Source organism: Melanostigma gelatinosum (assembly GCF_949748355.1).
Source record: "Melanostigma gelatinosum genome assembly, chromosome: 6".
NCBI lineage: Eukaryota > Metazoa > Chordata > Actinopteri > Perciformes > Zoarcidae > Melanostigma > Melanostigma gelatinosum.
Window position 1 is genome coordinate 21,107,838 of NC_136639.1, and position 19,601 is coordinate 21,127,438.

Below are 19,601 nucleotides of genomic sequence, written 5' to 3' on the forward strand. Positions count from 1 at the left end.
TGAAAAGACAACAGGTCCATATAGCAAACTTCTGATTCTGTTCAAATGGTCTCACAATAAAGAGCTCAACGATATAGTTGCAAAAGCATTTATTCTGCAGGAGTCAAATGTAGAACAGTCTTTAGTGCAACAGAACCCACACCTCAAGAACCGCAGAAACATGAAGTGTCAAGTGCAACCTATTTCCCCACAGGAGGTCAACGAGAAGTGAATTCAGTTATCTTCCTGCCGATAGTGCTGGGAAGTCTTCTGGGTCGTCTGGGTTTGGAGCCAGATCCTCCTCCTGACGGGAGAACAGATATTAGAAACATGTACAAAAATCAATCTGCTTCTAATATTCTGCTTGATTGTAGTTGGTCGTCTCATGAGCAAATTGAATGTCCCAAACAAATGCAATCCCTTCAGTAAATAAGACAACGCTGACATACAGATGTCAAAGTGAGCATCCATCTATAATAACCGGTATGGTGGAGTTACCAACACCCGCACTAATTCAGTGTCTGAATGGTCGGTTATTATAATACATCATTAATAAAAAGACTATCTGTGAGCCAGTAATAGAGTACATACCCTCTCCAGTATGGGTCTGGCTCTCTCTGGGCGGTTAGTCGGGCCACCTCGTGCTCCCCTTCCCCGACTGGGACGTCCAAGGCTCCCGAAGTTGATCTCCAGAAGGGAAGTGATGTCATTCACAGACCTGCGGAGGCAGTGTCCTTCATCCTCCACTTCTTCCACAGTCCCCTCCTTCACATTCTGAAGATTGGCGGTATATACTAAATATAGTCCAACACCCAGTTCACACTGCATGCGCCGGCTGAACTGCTGCATCTGTTCACACAGACCGGCTGTTCTTCCAACATAAAGGTTGCCTTTCATAATGGCCAGAATGTTTTATTACGACTTACACGGCTCCATAAATTATACAGTCCTGTTAACAAATGAAGAGATTGTCCACAGAAAGACCCTCAAGAGCTTTTTGAGTTACATGAACATCAACTTCCTGGATGTCTGACATATTCTACAGATACAAACATTGGAACTGTAGTAATGTTGCTGGTGTGATGTCAACATACTGTCAAAAGATAACTTCCCCAGTTCAGTTCCACAAGATTTAGTGAAGTGGGTGGACCTCAGACAGGGAAGCGCTTCTCAAACACTGGCCACAGCACCATCTAGTGTGGTGGGGAGGTACTGCAAAATGCTAAGACTTGGAGTGATTTGTATATCTAAACATACTCAAAAATTTATATTAACAAAAACAATGCGTTCTTTCAATGACTAGTTACATTTGACTATCACCACGATGATTTGATGACGCAGCAAACCCCCCCCCCCCCAAAAAAACTCCACTTTGATCAGGGCGGCATTTTCTTCTGAACAGATGCAATAAAGGGCTTCACATCCTCACCTCCGTGTGCTTTGATTGGTGGATGACCTTGGCTTTGGAGGGAATCTTGTGCTCAGATTTTCGGATGTTAAACTTGGCCTTGGGACGACTGGTCTCCTGCACGGCCTTCCACTCGTCCAGGGTCATCTCCATGGCAACCTGGACCAGCACTTCCCCATCCTCTTCTTCCATTGCCCTATCATAATTGGGGATAGACCACGACCGTCAGTCCACTTTATTTTCATCTGGTGTGACACTACCTCAATGCGTTTAATGTATCCTTGCAAAAAAGGGCAAAATAAAAATGTTGACATTGTTGCAAACTTATAACTAACAATGTAACCACAAAAACATGGCAGCCATATGTCTCCTAAAGACAAAACACCCGATTAGTCGCCTAATCGAATAACGGGGCTGATCGAACGGCCCCTGTTGACTGATTAAACTGCGACTGAACCAGGTGACGTGGCACTGATGTAATTTTAAAGAGATGCTTATGTACACTTCCCTCACCGATTCTGATTCTCTTCCTCCGCACGTGTTTGGGGCTTCTCAGATTTGACGGTAGCAGCGGAGATCACCTCCATTGACTCACTTCTAAGGGACACAAAAGAACATCTGTACTGTGCCTAGGATTGATCGTTGTTATTGACATGTGGTTGGTGAAACTGTACTTACCTTGCATAATCTTCAACACTGCCCCAGTTCCAGGGTCCTCTGCCTCCCCTCTTTTCCTCAGGAGAGATACCTCTGCAATGCATGTTTGCACAAAAATTGTGAATAAACTATTATGAGAGAAATAAAGACTTTTTAAATGGAATGCTACATGAACAAAAAGGCTTACGTTCCACTTTGTCGATCATATTCTCTCTTGCCCCTCAGGTCGAAGTTGTCAGAGTTCCTTGAGTATCCTCTCCCCCCTCTGTTCCCCCCTCTGTTCCCCCCTCTGTTCCCCCCTCTGCCCCTGAAGTCAGAGTCTGCATTATAGGAAGGCCTGGGGACCAATCAAAATAAAACTCACTTTATTCCTGCAACAGCTTCTACTTTTCAAAGTATTATGGACTTTGTCACTGGGTTTTAAAAGTACATGCTATTATTACTTAATCAGTGACAATTACAGGACAACGGTGAATTCTAAAATGTCAGCCAACAGTACCGATCACAAGTTACTGGTCAAACCAGACCAGGCAAGACGGTAGCAGCAAAACCCCTTACTGCTTTGAATATAAAAACAGTGCATTTTATTACTCATGAACTTCTCGTTTTGTTTAAGTGGGAGAATGTGTCACTTCCTCTTACAAAAGTTGCAGCCTTGATTTTAAATAATTACTTAGTTTGGGAAAATGCATATTCAAATCGTGTCTCCAACTGTATGAAACTCTACATTTGTAGTTGATGGGAGTGAAACATAACATTTTACAGGGGACATAATATGGACACATTTTTATCCCATCAGAGAAACCAACCATGGAGAGTTGTAGCCTCAGTTGGTATGAGAACACATACCTGGAGATGGAAAACTCCTGTGGATAGTCCTCTTTGTTGGCCCAACGCTCCCCAAAGATAGCTCTCTTTATGACCCCATGAGCCTCCTCTCTAACATCTCCCCTCGCAGCCACTGGTCCAGGAAGTGCCTGATGCTGCTGCTGACGGACTGAGGAAACAGAGTGAGGTAGTGAGATATTCAGTTGTCTCACTGCATGCGTTTGCTAATGAGATGAATATATGAGATGATCAAATACGTGGTCAGAAAAAAAATTAAAATCAAGCATCAGTACTCTCATTTCAACCAATAATCTATGAATCGCAACAAATTATAGTTCATAATAGCATTAAAAATGTTGATTTAAATCTCCCAGGTATCAGGTAGTTGTTATCCCTGATTAAAAAACATTTCCCAATCCCAATGTATCTGTTAGGGACGGATACGATACACATAGATAAACTGAAAACATCTTCACAATGCAAGTAACCGTCATCCAATACAAAGGAAAGAACGTAAAAACCAAACCAATGATGCAAAAAAATAAAAAATAACTGCACTTAGCTAAACTTTTTAAAAACACTTTTTACTGGATGTCTGGTTCTCGTGTCAGGAATAAAATAATGCATTTAAATGCATATTTTAATGTGCTATAAAATGAGGATAAAGTCAGATAACGGGTGGAAACCGAGACATCATACACATGTGCTCAGCAGCAGAGCTGACTTTGCATCAGCAGCAGCAGCTGACAAAGCCTGGGCTATCCAATCCAGAAATACTCGCAGAATGGTTTGGCTGTTGTGCGTTAACGATAGTGTCACCAAGCAGGTTAGCTGACCTGCAGCCGGGTCTTGAACTTCCAACGCAAAGGGAAGGCGCCTGTCCTTCTGCGATTCCTTCTGACCAGCTTTCTTCTCTTTGCCTTCTTGCTTCTTTTTCTTCTTCTTCTCCTTCGTCTCCTGTTCCACTTTGCTGATTAAGTCGAAAGGGTCGGCCTCGTCATCCAGGAGATCCCCATACCTGTTCGCCACAACGCACCCGTAAGCCTCCGGGAGCATGTTAGCCTGTGTTTGATGAGGAGAAAGGACACAGATCAAAGGCCGAAAACCTCCTTCAAATGCATATCTCACAAATAACATTTAACACAGCAAAGACAAGACTCGAGAAACGACCGTTTTCGTGCCCAGCTACACCAGAACAGAGCTGGGGATGGTAGCGTTCTGTCTCGGTGAACATCCAAACAAATACCCACTGCAGTTTGTCGACAATTTGAAATGTTTACACCTGTGGAGACACGCGACACCACGCCCACGTGCTCATCAATTGGCTATTCACTAATCAATATGCATTGTATTTACATGGCTCAAATCCTCCTTCAATAATGGTGGATTATTCTGTTTAGTCAGGTCCTGATGCCTGTATTGGCACAGGAACTCATGTATCAGGGGATTGTATTCATCAACGATTAATAAAAATAACTTTTGATTTTAGAAGATAAACATTTTGAAGTGATAAACGTATCTAACGTTAGCTACATTAATAACACCAGCCACTTCAGAAGAGCTCGTTGCTTAACGTGTCTCTAAAAATAAGAGTAACGTCACCCCCGAAACACGACGTTCGTAAAATATGAGAATATCACGCACATGTCTCAGCGGAGGTAAACGGTGACGTTAGCTACCTCTTAATATTCAAATCTAACGCTAACGGTTTGACAATTAAAACCATAATCTACCCTTTGTCATAGTATTTTACTCTGACAAAAGTTGATAACTCTAATTAACCATAACCTTTTGAGTTTACATTTGATAGCTTAAGCTAAACTATTGACTCTTTTTTTTCCCAGTATGACATTAACGTACATGACTAAACTTTCCACACGAAATAACCCACATTGTAAGGTGGGTCTGATTTAATTTACGGAGTGGTTTGATTGAGTATTGAACTCAGCTGTGTTTGGTACTTTTCCATGTCAGGGCTCGTTCAGAAGGGAGTTCCATTAAAGTCGAGTACAGTAAAGTACAACTTGCACTAAACTGTGTCGATCTGTGAAAATTCCCAAACTATTCATGAACTTTAAATACTGTTCTTTGCTCGGGCATGCAGAACCTAATTCCCCTTCATGTATCATTAGATAGATGACCATTCAACTGGTATTTATAACATAACCCTATGAATGTATGCCTACTCATTCATGTAGTGTAGCAATACAATTAGATCAACACCTCAAACACGAGAAGCTGAGTAACTGTCATGGGTTGAGTCATATTTGACAAAATGAAACTTAGCCTCTAGTGGTCATAATAGAAAGTACAAATCTGTGATGTCAACCGGGGACAACTACAGTCTCAACCATACACAAGGGGGTTGGCCTACCCCATTCAAATTCATAATATACAACTAGAAAGAGCGTAGAGTATGGCCTCAGGCAGTTTCAATTACAATTGTTAGGTTGAATAGAATCAAAGTGCTTGTGTTTTAAAGGTGCAATGAAGAGCCACCTGCTCCAAAGAAATAGGGGGCAGCAGTTTACCCTTACTACAGAGACCATACAATAAAAATCAACAGAAATCAGGAAATAAAAAAACAAACAACTTCTAACACCAGGTCAAAAGGATGCCAAATTCAACCAAATTGCTGAAACTGTGTGAGACAGTCAAAATAACTCTGTTATCTCATAATCTTCACATGTGGCCTGTAGTTTAAGGTAGCCATTAATGTGTTTGTGCCACTAACCGGGGGCTGTTCGGGCGTGTTCACTTTGATAGTTTGTTTGTTGGACTAAATCCAAAGTTGCAGAAACAAGAAAACGACCCGCACCTTCGTCTGCAGCACCGAGAGACGGACACCCAACTCAGATTCAGCCATCGCGAACCCCAGCACCGGTGGTTACAACCCCAAACCCACGGTTTTGGGGTTCGCAATGACTGAATTCAAGCTAACTGCTAACTGTCGCCGTCTCCAGAAGCTGCCACAGGCTCTACTCCCGGCGACGCAGCCTTCTGGCAGAGGAGAGGATGAGGAAAGGGTGTGAGTCGTTTCTTTTTGTAGTTTCTGCCAGATTGGATCCATTTAACAAACAATCAAAAAGCACACCATGGATGTGTTAATAACAAGTCCTTGGTTGAGCTCTACTACTTTGTTCTCTGGACTGAGGGCAAACTGGCGCAATCACACTTACCATAGTCTATGAGTATTACCAGGGCATTACAAGAAAGTCCACACCAGACAGTAGGTCGCATATATCTGCACCTCAATACATTGACAAATGTAGTTTAACGTCAAAACTGTTAGCCTGCTTCTTCACATCCTTTTGATTATGTTAGTTTAATTTTACATTTTTTGAATGTTGTAAACCAAACTTCTTCCCAGGTTTTTACGTTTAAAGACACATTGTACAGTGCAGTAGGATATATTTAGATAGCCTTTTTAAGATAACAAGTAAGGGACACAAACAGACTGACAGCAATGGGACAGGCACATAAAGACAAACAGAAAGGCTTATTTTGCAGCTCATAGGACACTATGACTTCATTTCAGCTAAAGCCTATATATGGGCATGTTTTCTGACTCGTTAACTCTACATTAAAATGAAACTCATTTGGATGTAATATCTCCAACAATGCCAGTGAACCAAAAAGTGAATCATTTTTTGCATCATTAATTAAAGTCTTGAATTCACTTTTGATAATCCCATTTTGTAAGCAGATAGACTTGTGAAAAACATTTTGATACATCATGGAAGAGAGAAAAGTTAGGGTTAAATTCAAATGTTCTCCTAAAATTAAAACACGAACACATTTTCAAATAACTGTTGGTTTCTATTGCTCTTCCTCACACACAGTACACCCTTTGTTCAAGTATGTCCGCCCTAAAAGTATTACGTAACTTTTGCGCCTCTGGGCCACCGTTTCCTTTCCCTTTAAATTTACCAAAAACGTAATAACATAAACAGACTCCTCAGCGCGGGAAAGAGCCATCTGCTCCTCTGCAATGTAAAATGAACCGCCCTTCGCTCTCATTGGCTCCGGCGCGGCCCACCGCGCGCTCTGCTCGTCTTCATTGGCCAATCTTGATGTCAGCGTGCGAGAGCGCGGGTCAAGTGTTTGAACCTCATTGGATAAGAACGTCTCGACCAATCATCGCACTTACACCGCTCTCTGTCCTGCATATTGGCCCGCGAGTCTGCGAGGTGGATCCGTGTGGCTGCTGCCATTGGTTACTTGTGACACGTGGGATCGGATCCCTGCCACCGATTGGTCAGTCAACTGCTCAGGCGCGATTTTGCAACGCGGGACAACGCTCCTGTGGGCGCACACAGGTCAGTTCAGACGAGAAGAAGGGAACTTACCATCATCTTCATATCAAACTGTCTCTCTCGTGGATACTTTTTAGTGACCAACGATCCGAGCCTTTTCGGAAATGAAGGACGTATTCACTCCAGACTGAAAAGGATATCTATTTATGACTTTTACTCATTCATTTTTTTTCAATAATCAACTAGATTTAATACTTTTACAGTTTTTGCTTGCCTTTGCTGGAGTTTTGACATCCGTACGATGGCCGAAAACAAGCAGCCGCACGTTGTTTTCTGCAACGACTCTCCAAAAAGAGTTTTGGTGTCCGTTATTAAGACCACGCCGATCAAACCGAGGAAAGCGGAGGCCCTGACGCCGACGAGTCCCGGTTTCAGCGACTTCATGGTCTACCCGTGGAAATGGGGCGAGAACGCCCACAATGTGACTCTGAGCCCGGGCTCGTTTAGCGGGGCGTCGTCACCGACCGGGACCCAGACGGCCAGGGAAACGGACACGGACCCTACACCTGACCAGATCAGGGTATGTTCAGACTGTAAAACGTGTTAGTGTGACAGATGATGTGACACAGACCGACTTGGGCTGCTGTTCTTGTGTAGTTTGAGGTTGTTAACGACACTGCAACTGTAAGTTACAGGCCTAACACATATGACTACTTATAATAACAGAAAGAAAAGAGCGCGTGCAGGGTGCTATTGACATGTTTAACATACACAAACTATTCCAAACAGTCGTTATAGAATATATATGTAAATAACTGTTAAATGTCTACTTAAAACGGGGACATTATACGGCCGGAGTGGAGAGTCATTTAAAAAATCGCCCGCGCAATAGGGTGTGATATGGTGGATTTTAAACCCCAATTACTTCCTGGTTCTGGAGCAGCTGCTCATACATGGCGTCTAGTCGCGCGCCAAAAGTGTAACCGGATGTGAATGAATTATAATGGACAAAACGTGCGTCCTGCTGCAGAGTGGAACACGTGAGCTCAGCGAAGGAAATTATGAATGATGACATGATGTGTGCACTGTATGAAATACAAAACGCTGGTTGAACGAATGTATAACGTTACAGAATGTTTCTTTAGTATAACAAATACAGATGTACATGTGTAGTAAGTATTATGACCACGATGTGTCAGATTACAGTACGCTCTTGTAAATTTAGTAAATCATAGAAGTACGAAAACATGTATATGCTCAGCATCTGCTGATTGTTGCTGTTCTAAAAAGGACCATGTCAGAGTTTGGTGCATTCTTTCTGTCAGGATGGCATCCGCAGAGGGCGTCCGCGGGCCGACACTGTCCGGGAGCTCATAAACGAGGGGGAGACTTCGTCCAGCCACATTCGCTGCAACATCTGCAACCGGGTGTTTCCCAGAGAGAAGTCGCTTCAGGCTCACAAGAGGACACACACAGGTGAGGCATTACCATGAGACGAGGTGGACGCACTGAGATTCTATATTCTGTCCCAGGGATGGTCACGTGAACACCCGTCTAACCAGATGTGACACGAACATGCTGGAACATGAAGGGGCACAGCTGTGCTTGGTCTGTGAAAGAGGACGACAATTGACCTCCCAGTGCCTATTTAAAAAAAATGGTGCACTGTATGTGTGTGTGTCATATTAGAGGCACTGTGTAATGATGAACTTTCAAACTATGACAATACTGAACAATACCCCCCCCCCCCCCCCCTGCAGGAGAGAGGCCCTACCTGTGTGACTACCCGAATTGTGGGAAGGCGTTTGTCCAGAGTGGTCAGCTGAAGACGCATCAGCGGCTGCACACTGGGGAGAAACCCTTCGTCTGCTCGGAGAAAGGTATTGAGCTGAATGTAGTGTTAGTGAAGTAATGTTATTCTACCAAACAGCAGAGTCAACGTTTCGTGACCTTTTACTTTTAGATACTTTTAGGTGTTTTCCAGCGGCATGAAACGTGGCTCAGTTAGTGTGACCGACTGGAGCGTTTTACTGTCCGAGTTTATTTGGAAAGTACCCAATAAACTAAAACAAATGTACGAGCTGAACATCACCGTATCATATTTTTATAAATAGAAAATATGATACCGCTTTTCATAACAGCTGTATCTTGGCTGTTCTAAAGTCACAGAATAACATGGCCTTACTGTAGGGGTGTAACGGTACGCGTATTCGTATTGAACCGTTCGGTACGAGGCTCACGAATACGTTTGAAAAAAATAAAAATAAAACATTTTTTTTTTTTTTTTTAAACCTTTATTGAACCACGTAGTCCCATTGAGATTAAAAATCTCTTTTGCAAGATGTAAGTAACAATACAAGATGTAAGCAAGATGTAAGTAACAATACTACATAACATTAAGGAGCAGTTTTTGTTTTTTATGCTTATGTGTTGCTAAGAAGACACCCCAGAAGATGAGTCACTCAGGTATAGTTCCATCATTGTTCAAAGTCAAAGAATAAGGTTATGATGTTAGTTGATGAATAAATATATTTTAAAATCAAGTACATTTCTCTGGCATTTATAGTTTTCTACTGTACAGAAACGTACTGAACCGTGGCTCCACTGTATCGTACCGAACCCAACTGTGAATTTTGTGAACCGTTACACCCCTACCTTACTGCATTTACTAAATACCTGCTGCTCTCTCTCGCTCTCTCTCTCTCTCTCAGGATGTGGCAATCGGTTCACACACGCCAACCGTCACTGTCCCAAGCATCCGTTCTCCCGCCTGAAGAGAGAGGAACCAAAGGAGGGCCAGGGGAAGGCTCAGTCTGTGGATAACAAGGCTGTGGCAGAGTGGCTGGCAAAGTAAGTGAACGCAACAGGACCGGTGACCTGAGCGGAGACGATCTGTTCTATAAAGCAGGAATAGTAGAACTCATAACGTGCAGTCGATGGCATTTTATGCTTACCCACTCTTCTCGGTCCTCGCAGGTACTGGCAAACTCGTGAGCAGCGTGCCCCCCTAACCACCAAGGGGAAGCCACAGGGCAAGGCGCGATCCGAGGACCAGGAGCAGCAGGATCCCATGGAGTTCCTCCAGTCTGACGAGGAGAACGGCGACGACGAGGAGAAGGCCGAGGACGAGAAGGGCGGCCAGGGAGGAGCCGCGAAGCGCCGCCTCCAGGAGCAACGGGAGCGTCTCCACGGTGCACTGGCACTCATTGAGCTGGCCAACAACCTGTCTCCCTGAACACCCAGCCCCCACTTCCTGATCCGGGACCCCCCATTCCCCGTCCCCCATATCTCCATCCCCAACCTCGCCTTCCTGCAGTATGTGCTGTAGCTAGAAAGTGTTCATCAACGCAGAACTATAGCTAGTTTAGTTTATTCCATCAAGTTGTGAAATCAGACTTTTGAGAGCGAGCCGAATTGGCCTGAGATCCGTGTTATGCACAACCCCCCCCCCCCCCAGCACCAGGAAGGCACAAGCTAAAGCACCTTATTCAGCTTCCATTTTATCCTTCTTTTAGGCTGCTATAATTGTAGATTTGACCATATGAAGAATGTCTCTTTTTCTCCTGTCTTCTGAAGGCACAAGAAAGAGTACCAATAATGTTTTAATTTGTTGTGTTTGCACTTTGAAGGGTAACGAGTTCTTTTTGAGTGTATTGAGAGTGTAACGGAGTGTGTGTGACTGGTGTATATATGGATTAAGCGCGGACGGAGAGAACGATACAGGGTGTGGTCAAACATAGGAAGTGTTAAGTCGCATTCCAACTGTCAAGATGGCCTCTCATCATGCTCGCAGGTTTCATCTCCAAGTGTTGTAAAGCACTCGTGCGTAGGCGGACTAAGAGGAGACAAGAGTCCGGCGAGCTGACATGGTCGGGTTTTTTTTAATGTGTGAATGAGAGGTGATCATTGCAAGCCTAATCCAGAGCTCTCGTCTGGAAGCTTTCTGGAAGCTCCACCACTTTATTGTGACATACGATACTTACAGATTTAGTTCAGTGATCTACAATTTTAAAAAGGCCCAGAGTCCCTTTTTCAAAGACTTGCCATATTTCCATTTGAACAGCCGTTTCCCACATAGATACAAGAATCGTGGGTTAAAAACATGCTGACCTTTAAGTTGTTTTCCAACCAGACGGGAGATTTATTTTCACAATGGATGTCGATCACCTTTTATATTAAAAGGTGCGAGACCAGTTACGATACGGGCACAGCATCACAGTAGTGTGTGATGCATCTGTCATCTCATTTCAGAAGCGTAAATTATGATATTTATTTCACCGTACTTTATTCTTGTCTTCCTGGCTCATTCTGTTGCTTTTTGACAGCCCTGGAATCTTTTTTTTCTGGCACAAGCGGACAAAAAAAATCAGCAAAGTTTTAAAACCATAGAATAAATCACATAAACGTAGACTACCCGTTTATTGATATTCAGCACTTACACCCCTTAAGTCTTGGATTAAGCTTGCAATGCACTGAAGAATAGATTTGTTGTACGTGTCCAAGGAAACAGCACAGGTGTTTTGTAGTGCCGGGTGATTTTCCTTCATTTTTTTTACATTTTTTTAAGCAACACTACATCCTTCAACACTGTATGAAGCCTCTCATAACTGCCCTGTCACTCTAGCTGTGATGTTTGATTTACAAAGTGTGGAGTTACAGTGAAACTGGAAGGCCAGCGAAATGTTGATAATCAAAACACCAAATGATTTATTTTTACCCAAGTATAGTATATTTTGAAGCATTTCTAACCCGTAGTCTATTTTGTGGTTTGAGAAGATTATGGCATTTAATATATATATATATACACACATTGTGTTTGTTAGAATATTCGAGTGTGCACGATTTACGGGAGAGCTTTGAAGTTGAATTTTAGTTTTCCCCTCCGCTAACACCCCCCTCAACAGTTTTCATGTGTGTGACATGTGTAGAGTGATCCTGCTTGCTTAGTAGACATTTAATTACACATGTGTTTAAAGAAAAGGGTAAGATTCCTCTGACAGGCTGTCCACACTGTTACAATTGTTGGTTTTCAATAAACACTCACTGAACCTGACCCAGAAATTCAACGTCTTTGTCAATTTATTCAGTTGTGATTTAGAAGTGAAATTAACGCAGTATTGCATCAATGGCTTTATAAACAATCAGTTCATTGATGGGATCGTCCTGAGCAGAGGATCGGCAGTTTGATCCCCGGCTCCGCAAGTCCGTGTCGATGTGTCCTTGGGCAAGACTCTTAAACCCAGATTGCTCCCTTTAAGGTTCTGAATGTTCGATGGTCCTGATGGGCAGGTGGCACCTTGCATGGTAGCCCCTGCCATCATATGAATGATGACATGTAGTGTTAAAGCACTTTGAGTGGTGGGAAGACTAGAAAAGCATTGTACAAGTACAGTCCCTTTACCATAAAAACAAAAAGTGTAAAAACAATAATAATGCTCCAATATGGAGCAGAGCATTGCCACCCAGTGCTGAAATAGTGTCTTCATTTAGTTTGCAGTGCACTTCCCTGTTGAATCTTCAGCTCTTGTGCTCCTTCTGCGTTACTCCCGGATGATTTGTGGTTAAAGATGAGATACGAGTACATTAGTCCGCCCGACATGCTGCAACGCAAACAATGAAAGAAATGAATCGTGTGGCCCTAGAAAACAATGTGCCCGGCAAGACCATAAACTGTCATTCATAGATGCTTTGCACAGGCTTGGAGTATGGAAATACATTTCACAAAGCTGCTCTTAAAAGACTAGAAAATCAAACATAGTAAGAAATGTAAATTTTCAGTTGTAGCCAAGTACAGTTTGTAACGACATTTAACAAAACATGTCATAAAAAAAGAACAGAATAAAAATATAAACTCTTACCAAATGCTGAGGCCTAGGAAGTTGGTCCAAGAGAACAGGTAGTCTCCGCCCACAAAGATGCCGATATAAGCTACTGCCACGTTCTTAAAAAAAAACATTTTTTTTTAAAAGGATTATGCAGGTTAGTGATAATCTTGTTAGCAGAAATCGGACACAGAGAAAACACACAAGTTACCCCCAACAAGGAGGTTGTCTTAGGTTCTGTATCTGTTAATTGATTTACAGTGTGCAGTGTGATGTAAAATGCAGATCCACATACAGGTTCGAACTTTAAGCATTGTCTATTGGTAAAGTCATGAATTTGGAGGGTTAGGCAATCTTGGAGGAGATATGCAGAGCCTGTGCTTTCCACTCTCTAAATGGTATCGTCGTCGGCGTGTTCTTACCTTTATTGCCCCCACTACTGTTGTAGTAAGTGCTGAGTTATAATAGCTGCACAGGACTATGGAATACATCAGCACGAACCTGAAAAACAACACAAAGCTGACTAGGGTGAGGCGGTCATGACCTATGGAATTCTTTAAAAAAAATGTATAACGTTGTGACATACCCCATGAAGCACGACATGAGGAAACAAAAAATAAAAGTTCCTTCAAGCCAGTCCTCAAATGTGATTGCCTGTGAAATCAAAACACAAAACTTGTGTCAGGCAGGAAAAAGTTTGTGGCACAAACACCCAGAAATAACCCACTGGATCACAGTTACCGTCTGTACCTTGTGTAAATCTCCAGTAACCGCACTTGCCAAGAGAGTGGGGATGACAATGATTAGTGCATTGTAAAATAAGACACCATACTTCCCAAGGCCCTGAACAAACAAAAGAACAACGTATTAAGACACTTGCATGTGTAACAAACAGCAAACCTACTTTTACTGCATGTTGAATGTTGAAATATTAACAATTCTTCACATTTGACTTCTATAAGCCGAACAAGCCGACGGCTGTCGGCATCTAAAGTCACGATGGTCAAAAAGGTTGCTGGTATTTTGGGTGTTTATGCTACTGTGGAGATGATGTAATCCCGTGTGTTCTAAATCCTGTTTACTTAAAGGGTGGCTGACCAAAGCCGTCACCGTCGCTCACACCTTACCATGCAGGAGTTACAAATCGAAGGACATATAAACGGTCCAAACCCATTGTTTCCCGGAAAAAAACAAGTTTAACTTCCTATCTTCCTTTGGTAAGACAACTATGCAGCAACACGATCTTCTACATCCTACCACATTATCACAATTCAATTCAAGATAAAGCAGTTAACCTCACCTACACAGACTGTGGTGAAACTACAAGTAAAATGCAGTCCAGATAGTGTCTGTTTGCCCAGAATGTTACCTCAGTGCCAAGTTTCTGCTTGGTGTACACGCCGCTGGCAGCAGTGAAGGCATCGTTGAGCAGGATGAAAGAGTAAGCCTCCACATCAAAGGCCAGGTCTGAACTAGAGGAGAGGAAGGGGCGGAGGGACAGCAAAGGTGTTCAGTTCTTACGTGATACGTAAACAAATCCAAGACAAAAACAAAAGAATATCCGTACCTCGCAGCAACCATGGCACCAAGGACTATGGCCACAACACTGTACACAAGGCTCTTTGGGAATGTTTTTCTGGGGAAAAAAAAGGGAAGACCGAAACATTCAGATCAAAACTCCCAAAGCTCCCACCTTGTTTGATAGACCTGTAAGACTTGCCTCGTGATATATAGCGCGCAGTACTTTCAGTCCAGTTGTGTCACAATTCTGATGAGGTCATTTGTTTCAAAGCTCTAACAGCAATATATAAATCAGAGATATGCCTCACCTTAGTATATATACTTCCAAGACCATCGTCATCAATATGGTGAATTTGCGTAATACTGTAAACATGGGTAAACTGTAAAATAAAATAAAAATTAGGAAAACCACATGAATGAGCACAGACAGCCTTAAGGACTCAACCTGCTTTGTTTAGACAACAACCAAATGGGATCAACCTGAGTTTCTTGGTGCTGGCCAGTCCTGTTATATGGTTCCCAACATACAGCAAAGGAAGGGGGAAAATCTGGCAAGGAAACACAAGGGGAACAATATTTTAGCAAGTAAATTAAGATGAATATATTTCGATTTTTTTTTCTAAGAAATAAGAAATCCTTACTTTTAAGGGAATACTTCTGTCGAAATCTTGAAACTGGACTGTTTTGCTCATTTTGGCAGCATAAAGGACAACAAGAGTGGCGACCATCTGAAAGCACCAAAGTGACTGTGAAACACAAACACACGCACACACACACACACGCACACACAACTGGACAACTTACCTGTCCAATTCCCAAACACATGTAGGAGGGAAACCTGCAAAACCAACACATACACAGTTAAAGCCTAGTGTGATTCAATAATGATTTATTGTCATAAGCTTCCTCTGTGTGTGAGGGCTTTTACTTTGCAAATACTGTGCTTAAGTACACTTGTGAGGTACTCAACTTAAATACTTCCATTTTCTCTTTACGCCACTACAGAATCAAAAAACACAGGACATGAGGTTTGTCTGTCCTTTGTGCCAAGCTGGTGAGCACTTCCAGGAAATGAACCTTGTTTTGAGTGGTTGACGATCTACAAGTGGGGGTTTTCCAGCTTGTGTGGGGTGTATCTTGGTTTGGTTTAGGTTGTAGAATATTGGGACCGTTGGGCCCAGAACATATCATCAGTAATGTTCCCTTGTGCACATTTATCTGAAGCCTTCGCTTACTAGTTAGTTTGCATGATATTCATATTCAAAATATTCAATATTCAATTCGCTCCACCTGCACCATTAAAGTGACGTACACATTAGCCTAATGCATGAATATAATCCAGTAATAACATTATTGTGCACAATGAGCGGGCCCCTATTTACATTTACTTTAAGAAGAATATGTTGTGATGGCAATAGTTAGCAACACATTTAAATGCATGACTTTTACTTTCATACCCCCCCCCCCCCCCCCCCCCCCCACACACACACACACACACACACACACACACACACCGTGCTAATGTAACACAGCGTACGACGCACGTCTTCCACCTCTGATAACGGACTTGATGACAGCGCGACTAAAGCGTCGCGTAACGTTACCTGAAGCTCGTGAGCACCGTTTTATTCACCACCGTGATGACAAACGAACTGCCGGCGTAAAACACGGCGGAGTAAAACCGGAGCACTCCGGAGTGTTGAACGGGTTCTTGGCAGGCGGTTGAAGACATCGTCGGATATTATGAAGACACCTGTTTGGCGTTTTAGAGACGTGTTGATAACAGGAGAAGCGGAGAAGCGGCTACTTCCTGGTTTTGGTGGGAGGTTCTGGTTCTCCAACAAACAAAAAAATAGAAGAAGAAAAGAAAAAGACATGGCGGATGTCAATCTCGATGCTCAACTTTATTTAAATACGCTATGAAATGTACTGCTAGCTTGTCCAGTGCCTACAATTACAAGCATTTGTCCAGATTTGGTTGGTTTTGAAACAAAGGCCCCACCAGTATTCTGCAGTCCAGTAGGCATGAATTGTCTTTAATTATGTGTATATCTGAGCAATGGTATGGACCTGTGATGACATTTTGTTCTCAAGTTAATAAAATGTACTTGCAACCACCCTTACAAAACGCTCAAAACTAAGAACCCGGAATGTGCATCATGCAGCGTTGTGTCAAAGTATGTTAGGATTTTGTTGATGGGCACAAGTCATCCAATCAGTCCACATCCTTTCTATTGACAGAGATGACTTAAGAACAACATCAAAAACAGAAATGAAACATCTCACTGACACCTTAGGTTTTTGTTATTGTGAACAGTGCTTGAGGATAGACATTTTATTTATTTAAGGTCGGTCCGTGTACGTTTTAAAAGTTTGTTTAATCGAAAAATACAGAAATACCACGTTTTGTTCGTATTCCGTTTTAAACCAAAAACGGAAAAGCACAGCCGTTTCCCCGTTTTTGTTGTCTAAATCTAAAAAAAATATAATTCTCTTTTGTTTTTTCTTTTGAAGACGGGTGACCCGGAAGTAAAAATATTTCAAAATAAAAGTCAAGGTAATAGAATGACCGTATGCAAGCATTTCTTATTTATAGTCCATTATGCAAGCACATACCAGGGTAATATTAGAAGAACAATAAACTAATGAATATAAATAAAATACATCAGGTCCGATGGGAGTATGATGTGGTGGTTTAATATTGATTTGTCCATGTACACAGCAATAATCAACTTTTCGATTAACCAGTGCATTGTTTAATGCAATACAGTTCGTAATATAGTTTAATCAAAGACAATTTGTGTGTGCAGAGTTGTTACTGTTAGCCCTGATATTTATTTTTCCACAGTATTCTGTTCCTTGAGTGAAGGCAGAGCCTGTAAAAGGAGACGCAGAGTAAAAGTGTTTACTATTTCTACCAGTAGATGGCAGTATCAGTGTATTTAAACCATAGACTTAGTTATATTTACTTGTGTCTTTGTTATTTGTCAATATTATTTATACAGGTGTATTTAATGCTGTTTATTTCATCTGATATGTGATGTTCATGGTTAATTTGCAACCTAGTCATATACATCATGTATTTACTTGTTATCTTTATGTAATTTCAGAACCAAACATTCCTACATGGAAGATGTATTGTCGTCAGTGAAGTTTCCATGGGCAGAGAGAGGACTGAATCCATCTTCAGTACAAGTCAATTACAGGAATGTAATCACAATGCAATGTGTTCATTTCACATTCTATATTTGACCTATTTACAAGTCGATGAAAGAGATACACATCAGTGCTGACAATATCTTCTTGTATCATCAATCAGGCACTTGAGTCCATCTTTAAAAAGTTGTGGCAGATTATTGCCAGCATTGTCCAGCAGAACACTCACATCTCTCGGCACTGCAGAGCAAATTCCCTCTCTGCAGCTTCCTGGTCCTGTTGCTGCCAAAAGTGTGACACTCGTGTCAATGAGCCCACCTCTTGTACCAGTCTGCAGCCACTGATGCATCCAGCAAAAGGTCTGTGGACAGCTTTTTTGGGCATCCCCCTCTGACCAAGTAACTATAGGGATCCCCTTCCCTATAATAAGACTTACATCTTTAACAATGGTTTTCTCTTTGAAATAAATGTATTCTAATTATGTGTGCATTCGAGAAGCTGACCTAAAATCTGTCTTCGAGGTGGAACTAAAATTAACACAATCAGTGATAACTTAAGGTTGACTATTTTCAAAATAGTAGCAAATTTGAAGGTCTGCATCCGCCTGCAGCTCCAGAGATCAATCTGAGGGGTCACGAGGCAGGTAACATGGTCGTAAAAATAGAACATTTTCGTATGCTAGTACATTTCTACTGTGATTTAGTTTATGTGCCTTGCTCACGAACAAAACTATTATGTGACATATGATTGTGTACTGAGTGGTAACAGGAGCATATGGGTTATCTCTGCCTTTGCTTTGATAAGGGGAAGTAACCAAATGGGGGTTGCAGTTTAACCAGAGGATGTTGAGGTGTGAAGATTCCCAGGGACAATCAAAGGTAATAAAGACACATGTATTTGTGTGGCAAGGCTCAGAAGAGGAAGGGGGTGACTGGAGGGGTCAATGGGGAGCTTGAAACTGCTGATCAACTGTTGTAATGTAAATACCTGATGTTCCCGCCTACTGTGTGCTGAGATGTTTGTTAAGAGCAGGAGACAAACTGAACTCTTGGCTCATCCTCTGCGGCCTGTTGCAGTCAGTATGACGGTGAGGCCTTCTCTGCGCAGAGAATAAATACTTTAAAGACAAACTTCTTCTCTCAATGTTTCTTGTTTCAGTATTCAGTATTATAGGACTCACTCGGTACCATTGAATCGTTTTTCCACCACAGGAGTCAGAAGTCAACATGAATAAAGTGTTGTTATAAAGTGCACAGCTTCAATCTCTATTTACTGACAGTGTCTCCAGTAGAAGGCGCTGTTGCATCAGACTAGTGGAAAAGAAAACGTCTTCATTTGACAGAGAGGCCACGAGCACGACTTTCTCCATCGGCTTTACTTTCAGCAGTTTGATTATTTATGCAAGTCTGCTCCGTCATATTCTCGCTCGCTCAGAGCCATCTATTTCTCTCCTCGTTCTCCACCACACATTGAAATGATAAACGATAATTACATTTCGTTTTTTGTCTTGTTTTAATCAACAAACAAACAAAAAGATCCTTCTCTGATCAGCTTGTCAACATATTGCCCCTTGGAGGCGAGATGAGCCTGAGCCAAACTTTGGTGAGAGTTTGAGTGCTGATAAATCAAAGCCTGGAGACTTCTACCACAACAGACATGCTGCCAGCAGGAGTTCAACCTTGCACAGCTGTCACATGTTTATGTCTGTGTCTAAGTTTTGTAAGTTTTTTGTAAGTTTTGCTGCGGCCCCATGGGACACCATCATCTTTCACTGTTGCTGATGTCGTGCAGCCGATTGCCTTTCAAGCAGTTTGGATTTGAGGACTCCGATGAAGGAAACTCAACTTTTATTGGTTTGGTGAAAGATGAGAGCTCTTCGGTAAGTGGTGAAGGAGGCTGAAATGTCTTCACATTAAAGGCCACCAGCACTGGAGAAACCTCTTCTGACTTGAGTAGACACATGTGAGAAAGTAT

The 19,601-nt window shown here is 42.2% G+C and overlaps 3 protein-coding genes across 5 annotated transcripts; 1 reads left to right on the forward strand and 2 right to left on the reverse strand.

Moving 5' to 3' along the window:
* Nucleotides 1–101: 101 nt before the first annotated feature.
* On the reverse strand, nt 102–4,116 carry LOC306778935 (intracellular hyaluronan-binding protein 4-like). 3 transcript variants are annotated; one of them, XM_079270678.1, is made up of 9 exons: nt 4,043–4,116; nt 3,709–3,934; nt 2,894–3,041; nt 2,232–2,381; nt 2,066–2,137; nt 1,901–1,984; nt 1,409–1,583; nt 571–753; nt 102–283 (listed from the first exon to the last, which is right to left on the reverse strand). In XM_079270678.1, the coding sequence occupies exons 2-9, from the start codon at nt 3,926–3,928 to the stop codon at nt 218–220; spliced, it is 1,098 nt and encodes a 365-aa protein (XP_079126804.1). In that variant the 5' UTR covers nt 3,929–3,934; nt 4,043–4,116; the 3' UTR covers nt 102–217. The 3 variants fall into 3 exon arrangements, with proteins under 3 accessions (XP_079126804.1, XP_079126803.1, XP_079126805.1); XM_079270677.1 differs by having other exon boundaries at nt 3,709–4,106; XM_079270679.1 differs by lacking the exon at nt 1,901–1,984 and having other exon boundaries at nt 3,709–4,106.
* Nucleotides 4,117–7,216: 3,100 nt separating this feature from the next.
* On the forward strand, nt 7,217–12,186 carry znf367 (zinc finger protein 367). The gene is made up of 5 exons (XM_079270448.1): nt 7,217–7,708; nt 8,454–8,604; nt 8,889–9,008; nt 9,840–9,978; nt 10,105–12,186. The coding sequence occupies exons 1-5, from the start codon at nt 7,430–7,432 to the stop codon at nt 10,361–10,363; spliced, it is 948 nt and encodes a 315-aa protein (XP_079126574.1). The 5' UTR covers nt 7,217–7,429; the 3' UTR covers nt 10,364–12,186.
* A 29-nt stretch (nt 12,187–12,215) lies between these two features.
* slc35d2 (solute carrier family 35 member D2) lies at nt 12,216–16,282 on the reverse strand. Its single transcript, XM_079270447.1, has 12 exons — nt 16,076–16,282; nt 15,276–15,309; nt 15,113–15,199; nt 14,952–15,019; nt 14,780–14,851; nt 14,518–14,586; nt 14,320–14,422; nt 13,701–13,793; nt 13,537–13,604; nt 13,373–13,451; nt 12,987–13,069; nt 12,216–12,728 (listed from the first exon to the last, which is right to left on the reverse strand). Exons 1-12 carry the CDS (start codon nt 16,201–16,203, stop codon nt 12,611–12,613), a joined length of 1,002 nt encoding a protein of 333 aa, XP_079126573.1. The 5' UTR covers nt 16,204–16,282; the 3' UTR covers nt 12,216–12,610.
* Between the last annotated feature and the right edge of the window lie 3,319 nt (nt 16,283–19,601).

Bases quoted from the DNA above. Each gene is read 5' to 3' on its own strand.
- LOC306778935 (XM_079270677.1), bottom strand. From the start codon at position 4,009: ATGTTATTTGTGAGATATGCATTTGAAGGAGGTTTTCGGCCTTTGATC. The intron at 3,042-3,708 runs GTCAGCTAACCT...CTGTTTCCTCAG, and splicing joins AGTTCAAGACCCGGCTGCAG to TCCGTCAGCAGCAGCATCAG. The intron at 284-570 runs GTATGTACTCTA...TTCTCCCGTCAG, and splicing joins CCAGACCCATACTGGAGAGG to GAGGAGGATCTGGCTCCAAA.
- znf367 (XM_079270448.1), top strand. From the start codon at position 7,430: ATGGCCGAAAACAAGCAGCCGCACGTTGTTTTCTGCAACGACTCTCCA. The intron at 8,605-8,888 runs GTGAGGCATTAC...CCCCCCCTGCAG, and splicing joins TCACAAGAGGACACACACAG to GAGAGAGGCCCTACCTGTGT. The intron at 9,009-9,839 runs GTATTGAGCTGA...TCTCTCTCTCAG, and splicing joins CTTCGTCTGCTCGGAGAAAG to GATGTGGCAATCGGTTCACA.
- slc35d2 (XM_079270447.1), bottom strand. From the start codon at position 16,203: ATGTCTTCAACCGCCTGCCAAGAACCCGTTCAACACTCCGGAGTGCTC. The intron at 14,587-14,779 runs GTGAGGCATATC...TTTTTTCCCCAG, and splicing joins TTGGAAGTATATATACTAAG to AAAAACATTCCCAAAGAGCC. The intron at 13,794-14,319 runs GTAACATTCTGG...TTGTTTGTTCAG, and splicing joins AGCAGAAACTTGGCACTGAG to GGCCTTGGGAAGTATGGTGT.